We start from the raw sequence: 12,708 nt of genomic DNA, 5'->3' as shown, positions 1-12,708 counted from the left end.
TAATCAGTTAGGTGGGCTTATTCCACTGTGGCAAGCGGCATGAGCGCTGTGTCTTTCCGGAGTATAAGTTCAGAAACAAGAGAACAGGTTTGAGGGATTAATTCCAAATATCTGTAGCCATCCTGATTTTCTGTGACTCTGGTCCTTGATTATCACAGTTTTGAGCAGGATGACTTCTAGAATGAGCAAAATCTTTTTGAAGATCTGAACTGAGAATAAATGGGAAGTCCCAGGAAAGCTCTAAAATAACCTCTGTCCACCACTCCTGCCCAAAGACTATCACACCTTCAGTACTAAGACTGCTTCATCTAAGTCCAAACTCTCAGTCTTCCTTGCACAACTGTTTCAGGAATCCCTAAAAGCTTGCCTTCTGGGACCTGAGCTCCAGTGCGAGCCTGTGTGTGTCCTAGCAGTCAAGGAGAGAGCTCTCTTATTGAATACATATGGCCAAATTCTATAGAAGAATAATTCAGGTAATAAAATCAGTTTCTTCATTCTTTTTTTTTTTTTTTTTTCTTAAATGAATGGATATGCATACATACCAATATATATTCATTTCCTTAAAATAAACAGACATTTGTCATTATATGAGCTTTCTGCAACATTAGATGTGATTTTATGCTTCAGAATTATATTCTTACCCAGCCACAACTTCTGCTTTAATATTCCTTTAATATCACTCAATTATAAAATTAGTGAAAAAATTTTTTTTTTTTTTTGAGATGGAGTCTCACTCTGTTTCCCAGGCTGGAGTGCAGTGGTGTGATCTCAGCTAACTGCAACCTCCACCTCCCAGGTTCAGGTGATTCTCCTGTCTCGGCCTCCCAAGTAGCTGGGACTACAGGCGCATGCTACTATGCCTGGCTAATTTTTTTGTATTTTTAATAGAGATGGGGTTTCACCAAAATTACTGAAAGTTTCACTATATATACTTTCCAAATTTTCACTTTATTCATGAATTTAGCCCTTATTTGAAGATGACTCACACTTTTCAAAGGACAGTACATCTCATTTAAAAGTCTTAACAAACCACTTGAAGTGTTTTTATCAACAGTATGGGTTCCATATTTTTGATGAGGAAACAGAAGCCCAAAGAGGAAACATGTTCTAACCAAGGTTATACAGCCAATCAATGACAAAGCTTGCCTTGAAACCTAGATCTATTTATTCTTAGCCAAGTGTCAAATTCTAAAAACACAGGGGATAGGAGTGTTCCTCTCTTAATATTTTTCCAAATCACATGCAATAAAAAGTAAAAGATAACCCCCTTTCAGTTTAAACATGAAGCACTGCTATGCCAAAACCCACCTTGGGATGACTCTGACAATTAGCTCATCTACTTCTGATGCCACAAATATCAACAAATAGAACTGAGAAAAGAAAACCTCATGAGGGGCCAAAACTACATTAAATAAGAAGGTGGTCAGACATTTTTCTCAAGTGAGAAAATGACATAAGAGTTCATTAGTTTAATTTTAAAAAACCAGGCCTGTACGAAAGACAATTTCATATAATGTTTAAAAAGCAAATAACCTTCACAATTCTGAATACATTTCTGTCATGCCTGTTTTCAAATATAAACATCAAGCTGCTAAACAATCCTGAATTGAATGGGTTAGCTGCAGATCATGTGAACATCTTTGACCTTCAGCTTCATCTATATCAGAATAATTGTTCTTATCCTTTCTGCCTCACAGTGATGAAAAGCAAATTAGATTATACAAGTGAGAACGCTTTGAAATTTATACCGCCATGGAGCTGACTTACTGATTTGCTTTAACAGTTAAAGTAAGTTCCAATCTATTTTAAACCAGCCACAGTCATATATACATCAAGCTTAAAGATTTTTATTAGGTTCAAACCTGCAATATTATTTATACTATCTCACATTCTAGGAAGTTGGCTTATTAGCAAACTAATAAAATAAGTATTGCTTAATTTTAAAAAGACGTCTTAGGAAAAAGGAGAAACAATTACATTACCTGAGCCAGAACCTGACGTTGTCATATCATAAATTAAGTCTTTCAACGTAGTACCCTCTGAAATAAAAGGGCGATCTAATGAAGGGTCCTCTTCATTTGGCACTCGATGGTGAATGACAGTGCGGTTGTGGCAGATATAGACCATCAACATGAGTGAGATGCAGACGAAGCACACTGGTCCAGCAATGACAGCTGCCAGTTCCACAGGACCAAGGCCAGGTGATGACTTTACTGAAAAAGGGCCTTGAGTGAAATAAACATCAACAACAACAAAAACACTGTAGGTGGCAACCCCCATTTTCCTAATCCTACACAATTCCTGCAGCTGGCCACTGCCACCACTAAGCCAAAGAGCCTCATTACAGCAGTTTACAGGGCTCAAACCCAGAACAAGTGAATCATTCAGTCTTCTCCCACTAGGCCTCCTTTTATGCACACCAGCTCTGTCAGCACCCACTTACTCCTTCTGTATTCTTCAGCCATCATTACAAGGCCAGCTGCTGACAATATCATAGGACCTTCCCCACTTATCACATCAGGTCACTAATACCAATAACCTGTAACAATAACCATTAACGTCTCCTTAAAAATCATATTTTTTTTAAAGTATGTTTGGCTTGTCTTCTTGTTCCAAGGCCAGTACATGCTCATAGCAAGAAAAACAACAACAACAAAAAATCAAAATAAACAAAACAAACAAACACATACAACTTCATCACTTCCAAACAACTCACATTTCAGTATATATCTCTCCAATTTTTTTTTTTTGAGACGGATTTTCACTCTTGTTGCCCAGGCTGGAGTACAGTGGTATGATGTTGGCTCACTGCAACCTCCGCCTCCCAGGTTAGAGCGGTTCTCCTGCCTGAGCCTCCCAAATAGCTGGGATTACAGACATGTGCCACCACACCTGGCTAATTTTTGTATCTTAGTAGAGATGGGGTTTCACTATGTTGCTCAGGCTGGTCTCGAACTCCTGACCTCAAGTGATCCACCTACCTCGGCTTCCCAAAGTGCTGGGATTACAGGCATGAGCCATGCCCGCCAATAGCTCCACCAATTTTTTAAAGGCAGAACATATCTTTTGCTTTTTTTTTTTTTTTAATAGAGTTTGCACATATGTATTTTTTATACTATCTTAACCTCCTAGACTTTTAAGTCCAGATCATTTTCTTGTAACTTCTATTAATAATTAAGATTTTCTGGTTGTTTCAGAAAATTACAATTATTTTGACATTCATCCTGAGTCTTACTGGTTTACTGCTTACCACTATTTCTTTCATATCACATCTTTCCCATTTTTAAGATCTTCAGTAGATTAATCTCTTATCATACAGAATCCCATTTCTAGTAATTTCTTTCAGGAAGAGTCCATGCGTCCTTGTACGCTGAACTTAGTTGTGGCAAGAAGGCTGCTGCATTTGTATATGAAAAATCTTGGCCTATTTCAAGAATTTTAGGTGACCACAAAAATGTTCCATTTGCCCTTTGATATTTAAGCAGAAAATCTGAACCTTTTCTTTTCACCTTTTATAGGTAACCAATGTTTACGTGTGTTAAATGCTGATGTAATTCTTTTATTCTTGAAATTGATACTTTTTATTATGTGTGTTTGAATTAATACTTTTTCATTAATTTTGCCTGGTATTCTGTCCTCTTTCTGGTCTCATGCCTTTTTCTGGAATTCTGATAATAAGCATACTGGATCATCTAAATCTGTTCCCTATATTTCTTAATATGCTCACCAACTGTCTTTTCTCTGAATTGTAACACAGTTTCTTAAGCTTGTCCCAAACTTGACTATAAAATTATGGCATCCAGTCTGTTGTTCGCTCTCAATAGTGCATTTTTAAAAACATTCATCAGTTGGGCTTTTCTTCTGAAAACAACCTTTAACTGTGAAATGTTCTCATTTCATAGTGAATAACTGAAAATAGACCCTGGACTGTTTCAAAGTTCTTCCCTATCATGTGGTAAACCTATTTCATAGGATGACATCTAATCTATCTAGTTCAGACTACTTCTTTTGAATTCCTAACTTTTCATTGGTAATTTTTTGCTGTTTGCTTATCCTAGAGCTGGAAATGAGAAGTTTATATATGTTCATTAGAAACATGAGAAATGAGGTGACTTCTTCACAAGGTTTTGTAAATATCTATTGAGATATTTGAAGCTCAAATGATGGAAATGGGGAATTCTGGAATTATCCTTTTCTTTGCCACATTATAACTGCAGATGCTTTATCAAAGTCACAAAGATATTGTAGTCCAACCAACCCTTACCACAGGGGAGCTGCATTATCACGCTGAACAGGTGGAGGACTGGCCTTTTCCTTCTGCGCTACAGCAGTGCTTCCTCCTTTAATCAGCACAAGGCCTGGACCAACTTTGAGTGGAAAGTAAGCAACTGTGTCTGCTCCTCTGAGCACTGAAGCCAGGTGCTTCCTAAAAGGGAACTGAGAGTTTGCCCCTGTACCCTAACCTCACCCCCAAATCCCTTGTCTAAGTTACTGGCTGGACTTTTCGATGACTAACCTTTCTTATATGGCTAGTCAATTCTTTACTAGTCTGGTGTCATCTGTACTATAAATTGCAGAAGTTCCTCACAAGTGCTGGCATGTGGGTGGCATTCTACCATTAATCCCACTAGCATTAATATAGGTTGCCCTCATTTTTATATTACTTTGGGATCTGGGGAAAGAGGTAAGAGTTAAATACATGTGCTCAGACTTCCATATTAAACCGGAATCTTAAAATTAAAAAGTTTATGAAGTCTTCAAACTGCTGGTTCTGCCAGGAAATTTTATTTATTTATTTATTATCTTTTTTTTTTTTTTTTTTTGGAGACAGAGCCTCACTCTGTCACCCAGGCTGGAGTGCAGTGGCACAATCTCGGCTCACTGCAACCTCTGCCTCCCAGGTTCAAAGATTGTTGTGCCTCAGCCACCCAAGTAGCTGGGATTACAAGCATGTGCCACCATGCCCAGCTAATTTTTGTTATTTTAGTAGAGATAGGGTTTTGCCATGTTGGCCAGGCTGGTCTCGAACTTCTGGCCTCAAGTGATCTGCCCACCTCAGGCCTTCCAAAGTGCTGGGATTACAGGCATGAGCCACCGCACCCAGCCCCAGGAAATTTTAAATGTAAACTACAGGTGAAGGACCAAAAATCTAGAAATCATGTATAATTAATTTACGCAAAAAGATCATAAAACAAGCTGAAATTACAAAATGAAAACATCTAGACTGTTTAGTGCTGCTCTGAATCCCCACTTATTAAAAGACTGTGATTGCTTTAAAAGGTAGGAGCATTATATAAGGAAGAAGAAATTCACTCTGAGAACAAAGTAGAGACAATCTGAAGATGTTGTTGTGGGCTTTGTCAGAGTTTGCTTTTATCTATTCTTTTAGGTATAACAGACCTCAGAGAAAGTCCACCCTGGAACCACCTTCTTAAACAACACATACCCAGGAGGCAGGATCTTGGCTACTCTTATAAGTCTGTAACAGTGGACAAGTCACTTCTTGCCTCTAAACGGAATGAGTTGGATTAGACAATTTCTATGATCCCTTCCAGTTCTAAAATCACAGAGTATGAAGAGTTTTTCTTGTAGTATCTAGGAAAAAAATTTTATACAACTTACCAGTAGTTGGAAGTTCTATTTTATTGCAATGGTCCTGATTGCAGCAATATGTTGTAGTCACAGACCCAGTTTTTGAAGAGGGTGCACATACAAACGGCCTATCTCGAGGAATTAAGTCAATTTCAGCTATACACATGCTGTTGTGTATAACTTTGTCTGTGGTCTCTGTGACAGAGACAAAGCAGAGCCCATCTGTCACACAAGTAAAATTGTCTTTTGTACAGAGGTGGCAGAAACACTGTAACGCTGGAAAAAGAGAAAGATTCTATTAGAAAAAAATCTCAAGGTTAACAGTTTGAAATTATCCAATATTCACTCTAATAAAATACATTCTTGATCCTATTATCACACAATTTCTATGCACTGTTCAAAAAACAACTATTTGTTGCTCTTAGAAGTTTCAAATTATATTAAGAACCACATACACGTGGAAGCCTAAGGAAATGTAGTAACACTTGGACCCAGGTTTTTTCCTGAAGTTTTTTGCTTCCAAGTATAGAAAAATTTTGTTATGTTCAATTTCATCAAAGCAAGGTAAGCATTTGCCTTCCCATTAGAAACAAAGTACATTTAAATTTGTAATGGTTATACTTTTTTTTTCTACCAGCCCCAAACTAAACATTCACATACTCCTCCTTTGAGAAGCAATGTGTGAAAACACTACCACCCATTAACTGTAGGCTAATGCCATTTCAATGGCTTTCTGGATAATGGAGTAACGGAAACAGATTTGTACTGAGCCAGACACTCTCTATTCCCCTTGGTGCAAACCCTAAAAAAGACATGTATATTCTGGCCAGGACTGGGGCATTCTCTTAGGGAAGCCAAGCAGACTACACCCGTAACAATACACACATGCTCCAATCACATAGGCAACCTAACTACAGAAATGACTGGCGGCAAAACACTAGCTTTGTGCCCACTTGTATCTACTTGAGCTTCATGGCTCAACCCCAGGAGTGACCTCTTTAGGGAAGCCTTCTAATTATCACCAACACCTTCTCATACACACAGATACACCTTCAACCATGCTCTCTGATGAAGTTAAGTGCTCTCCAAAACACACACTGCTTACCAGAATTGCTAGTTTTGTTTTTCTTTCTCCTATGAAACTGTAAACTCCTTGAGGCCAGATACCTGTATTAGTCATTTCAGTCAATCTGCCATCTAACACCATGCCTCATGCACAGCAGCATTCAAAAAATACTTGTTGAATCACAATGATAGAATGTGTGCATAATTTTACCATGGTCACATGAAACTGCAAAGCACAGACATGTTCTTAAATCCAAACATTCCAATTACTTGTTGGCAAGGGAATAAAAAGGAGTCCAGGTACATGGAATGGCCATCTATGACGTGAGCAGCGAGATCCACTCTATCTAGAAGAGTGGCTAGGCAGACAGGGGTAGGATAGACAGAGCTAACTCCCTGAACAGCTAACTTGCTGTACAAGAAAGGGGTAACTCAGCAGGACTGAGTTGCTCAAACCCTGCATATTCCCAAGAAAGACTTGTCTTCAAAACTGGCCTTGGCTGGCTCCTGGTAGATGAGCTCTGAACCTTTGGAATATTCTCCCTGATAAGAATATTTCTGTATGCCTGAGGCCTTGGGTCGCATAGTACCAATTTTGTCAGACAGCTTATTCTAACAATGGGATTTACAGTGAACACCTATTACTGCTGGGGGGCCGGGTAGGAGAAGTCTGAGGGGCTGAAGCCTGTCATGCAGGTGCTGCAAGCCTAAGTGACTGACCAACAATAAAAACCCTGGACACCAAGGCTCAAGCGAACTTCCCTGATTGACAACTTCGTGCATGTTGTCACACATTGTTGTTGAGAGAATTAAGGCCATCTGTGCTATGCCACTGGAATGGGACACCTGTTCTCCTAGACTTCACCCCGGGTGCCTTTTCCTTTTGCTGATGTTAACTGTATGGTTTTGCTGTAATACACTATAACCATGACTGTAACAGCTTTTCTGAGTCCTGTGCATCCTTCTAGCAAACCAAGTCTGAGGATGGCCCTGCAGACTCCCAACTCACTTGCTCAACTCAAATTCAGGAATGTCAGGTTCTCCTCAAGTAGCTGTTTCTTGGTTGCTGGCTTAATTCACATACTTGTCTATTATCTTTACAGACCAGTAAAGTTTTACCTTAATCATTATTAAAAATGCTTTCTTTATTCATAGACAGGTCAGCTATTTGCTTCCTAAGTATGAAAAAAACTCAAGGAAATTAAAAGAAAGAGACACAATTGTAATAAAGACTGCTAAAAGAGACAGTAATTATTCTTGACAAGGTGTGATGGTGATGGCTGTCTGGGTATAATTTCCTAAGGAGGAACTCTGAACCACGAATTCATGGACTGGCTTCAGAGGTATATGAATCCCATAAAACTATAAGCCAAATGTTATATGTATTTACATTTTCAAGGAAAAGCTTTCAAAGTCACTCACAAAGGAGTCTGTGACCCAGAAAGCATTAAAACTACCACCGTAGGACATTGTCATAATTCTCTCCTAAATCCTCTTTACTCATGATTAGTCATTCAACCCATGTTTTCTAAGCATTACTTTTATCAGTTACTCTACCAAAAGCTTAGTACACAAAGATTAATAACTAACGGTCACAGCACTTGAAGAGCTCCAATGACAAGTGAAGGAGAACACTGTAATACAATGTGGTAATCGCTATACATAAAAAATATTGCCTTGAATACTCTCCCAGTTCTCAGATCACCATGGCTCCCCTATGCTGATGAGATAAGGGCTAAACACCTAGCCTAACAAGACTTTTAGCTTGGGGTTCCAATTTACTTCTCACATGGCAAATGCTATCTAGGGCTACATACCTCTCACCATTATAATAATCATGTCTTTCAAGACCTTGGTCTTTACATATACCATCTCTCTGTCTAGTTTAAACCTATCTTCTTATCTGACTCATCCTTTAAGACCCTATTTCAACAGGATCTTTGTCATTATGTGCTCTAAACCTCGCCCTTACCTTCACAATAATTGGTAGCTCCTTTCAATATGTTCCATAGTGCTCTTTGCATACCTTTAGAACAGCGCAAATCAATCTATTTATAGCTTGCTGTTAAAGGGTCTTTCATTGCCTTAGGAAGGGCCAAGCTTGTTTTGTTTTTCACATCTCTGAATCCTGGCTCCTTAGACAGTGATCAGAAAAATATTTGCTAAAACAATGTTTCCCAAATACACTGGGAGAAAAAAAGGATGTATAAGCTGGGTACAAGGTTTGAGAACATATTTTCATTTCAAAGATAATCTAAAAACAAGGATAAACATTCAAAATCATGAGTAGCCACTGTCTCAACACTGGCACTAGGCTTTCACTGCTGCTTCTTCAGCTGTGTGAAGATCCCCTTCAGGCCAAATGTCCTTGTGGCACACTACACACAGCATACGTTCCATGGTCATTGTAAAAGAAAGAGTAAAAAATAAAGGGAATTTGAATCGACCATATGGCAATACAGGCATGGCATGCATATTCAAAAGCCAATAGCCTAACAGCCAATACCATATATGTACTTTATTATATGCAAGTGTTATATGGGTCCTACCTGTGTAGTACAATTTGCAAACATTTGTTAGCAGTAAATATAATTGTAGGTATGCAATGTTTTTCCATTCTCATTTCCAGCAATAACTGGTTTAGAGAATCATTTAATGAAGATTTCAACAATGTCAAGATATTAACCTTATCTTCCAATGAACAAAATGGATGACATCTCAGTAAAACTTATAAGCCTGTATTTGAGGAATGCTTGCTGTCAAGTGTTTTGGTTAGGTATGATGTCTCATCCTGAACTTACCAACAAGGCCTTGAAGTTATTAATACCCTCCTGCATAACATTACTGATGAGAAGAGGCACTACTCACAGCTTTTATTATCACTGAAGTTAAAATACAGAAACAGATTTAAAATGGAATTAGACCTAAAGCTATTTTTTTCTACTGCAAAACCTAAACATCATCTGTCACATGGAATAATTGTATTCATTTGAATTTTGTTTTTTTTTGTAGTTGTCTTTGTATTTAATTTGCAGATTTGGTTTATAGTGGTGTATGAGCCAAGCACATAAGGGTTTTATATCTAGTTTCATGTCTACAGAATTTAAGTAACATTATGAAAAATACACTCTGTACTCCTTTCGAAGAGGTCATTACATTATGGTAAATTTGAAAAAGTCAGTGCTAAAGGGTTTTTCTTAACTACTCTTTCAATCAGAAGAGGTCACTAGACAAATAAAAACATCAAGATAACACAAAGCTTAACTAGGTAAAGATTTCTCTCTTCAGGGAATTAAAAAATTCCATTTCACCACTTGAAGTCAGTCTTGACTGACTACAAGACTGCTGTTATGTGATATGGCAAGATCGTTTAGGGAAAAACTAAAACAGGAGCTTAATTTTTTCCATGAACATGAGTTTTAATTGCCATTTTTTAAAAAAAAATTCAAATTTATTTTATTAATAGATAGATTTGGCCCCTGGTTACTGCCCCGCCCCCCACCCCTACCTTTTATTCAACTAGGTTTTAAATTTTTAAATGCATATACATGGCAAAATTTCAATCTAAAAAATGTATACGATGACACCTCCTTCCGCCAGCCCAAAGCCCAAGTTCTCCTCACTCTGCAACACATCACCTTGACTCTTTCATTTAATTCTGCAATTATTCACTAAGCATCTCTATATACCAGGTACAGTGTGGGCTATGAGGTGCAGAGATGAGTAAGACAAGGTATTTGCACTTGAGTAGTTCACTAGGGTGGAAGGGAAAGGCATTAAACAGATAATTAAAATCCTGAGGAGAATGATCAAAGTGTTTCTACTCTGCTGTGGTAGAAGAGATTATCAAGAAAAGCTTCACCAGCATTCAAGTCAGAACTTGGAGAATATGTACAATTTGTCAGATAGGGTGAGAAAGCTTTCCTGACTGGGTTTTCTTTCTCAGTGGCAGGATTTCATCCTTAGTGGCTGGCATACCAAGTAAGATGATCAAATTTAAATTGTTCAAGATGCTAACCACCATGTTTTATTTCATCAGAAAAATAAACATAATACCTCTCTGACCTATTTCATCATCTGATTGAGCTAATCAAATGAGATACTGTACATTATTAACACATTTGGAAACAAACATAAATGATTATATAAACACAAAGAATTATCCCATATGATAAATGGCACTGTGCCAATGTGGTTTTTATTCGTAGGCCACTAAAGGTAAACTTCTTCCCAAAAGTAGTGACAAAATTCCACTGTAGAATCCCAGACTAATAGAACCACATGAAACTTTGAATACCATCTAGGCAATTCAGTTCTGTCATTTTATTAATGTAGAAACCAAAACTTAAGAAAAGCAAAACAATTTAAAAAATTTTAAAAAGAAAACCAAAAAACCAAAATGATTTATACAAATATTCTACCCAGATTACAGGTGGACGTGAATCCTCACTATATTATTATCAGCCCACGAGTGAAATCTATGCAACTATTTGCTATACCACTATCCCCATGCTAAGTAACCCTAAACTTTAAAGACTCCCAGGTGGACCTGATTTGGTTTAGACTCCTACAGTTTTGACTCTTCTGCTTGATAGCAAAAATAAGAACCAAATCCCCTGTTTAGGACCTTTCTACTACATTGTCCAACTTTGTTCCCATGCCCCAATCTTTACCAGTGGGCATAGCTTTCTTAATTTTGAGATGCACATTTCTCTAAGCTTTACATTTCTAAAATTTGAATACAATTTACAATCAAAGTAAAAAGAAAACTCCGGCCTCCAGACTGAAAGGTTAAGACATGATGGGTTGTTGTAACCTATGTATGTGCAAACTTGGCTATACATAGAAAATATTACAAGTTGAGTATCCCTCATGCAAAATGCTCAGGACCAGAAGTGTTTTGGATTTGGGATTTTTTTCAGATTCTGGAATATTTGCATATACATAATGAGACATCTTGGGAATGGGACCCAAGTCTAAGTATAAAATTCATTAATGTTTCATATATGCTTTATATATATAGCCTGAAGGTAATTTAATATAATATTTGAAATAATTTTGAGCATGAAACAAAGTTCATGTTAAGTACTTATGTGCAGAATTTTCCACTTGTGGCATCATGTTGATGTGCTCAAAAGGTTTTGAATTTCAGATTGGGATGTTTGACTTGTATTCACTTCACCATCACTGTAATTATTTGTCTTGATAGCTCCCTTGCAACTATACTTTAACTTAGGTTAAACAAGGATTTCAGTATGATTCAGCATTAAAAGGAAAAGCTACTATGTACACAGAAAATTATATCAGAACCAGGCCAGGAAATACAATTACTAGCAGTGAAATTTCCAAATATTGCAGAATAAATCAGAATTTTCAAAGTTTGCAGATGTTAGCATGGTGACATTTAGTACCAAAGGAAGTGACATGAGGAAAAAGAGACAACAGGACCCTTGGGGTTATTATTCATGGTATTATAGTATCGGGGTAACAACTCTCAGGGTAACATATCCCAAGTTGAGATCTTGGCTCTTGGTCCCAATATAAAGGATTTCCTTGGTTGCCTCATTTCAGTACATCTCGAGGTCACATATGGAAGCACTATTACTTCTATCTAATGCCAGGGCTACCCAGGGTTAATTCACAAGCCCATATGTCTTGCTAGAAAAGCTGAGAGGTAAACAGTTGTGTATAGTATTAATATATGGAACAGATATTTCTATCACCCTTGTTAAAGAAATAAAAATTAGCACCAGAAACCTTGTCTTCCCAGGCTTAGTGTGTCATCATCTATACAACCTACCCGTAGTCTTTTTATGCATATGCTTGAATACTCTTTCCTTTTTCAACCCTTATTACTGGCCCTCTCCAGCCTTCCATCACCTCTTCCTCCAATTCAGAGCTCAACTGAAATCTCTCTTTGAAATTCACTAGCAATGTCCTTCTGGTCAAATTCAATATTCTTTTCAAAACGTTTCAGGATATGAGACAGAGTGCCACCCTTTCTTTATTAGTTTTTATATGACACTATACTTCCCAAACTTACTTTGCACT

General features: G+C 37.5%; 1 protein-coding gene across 2 annotated transcripts in view; it reads right to left on the bottom strand.

The window, feature by feature from the left end:
• TGFBR1 (transforming growth factor beta receptor 1) overlaps positions 1-12,708 on the bottom strand; it is a 54,958-nt gene that overhangs the window by 25,027 nt on the left and 17,223 nt on the right. The window contains exons 2-3 of one of the 2 annotated variants that reach the window (XM_054501746.2): positions 5,623-5,868; positions 1,983-2,213 (exon numbers count right to left, since the gene is read on the bottom strand). In XM_054501746.2, coding sequence (XP_054357721.1) covers positions 1,983-2,213; positions 5,623-5,868 — 477 coding nt within the window. Of the gene's footprint in view, positions 1-1,982; positions 2,226-5,622; positions 5,869-12,708 lie in introns of both variants that reach the window. The other variant, XM_054501745.2, reaches the window with a different exon arrangement.

The sequence above is a fragment of the Pongo pygmaeus genome, chromosome 13 (assembly GCF_028885625.2).
Source record: "Pongo pygmaeus isolate AG05252 chromosome 13, NHGRI_mPonPyg2-v2.0_pri, whole genome shotgun sequence".
In the NCBI taxonomy this organism is placed as follows: domain Eukaryota; kingdom Metazoa; phylum Chordata; class Mammalia; order Primates; family Hominidae; genus Pongo; species Pongo pygmaeus.
This window is presented reverse-complemented; position numbering and strand designations above follow the sequence as displayed.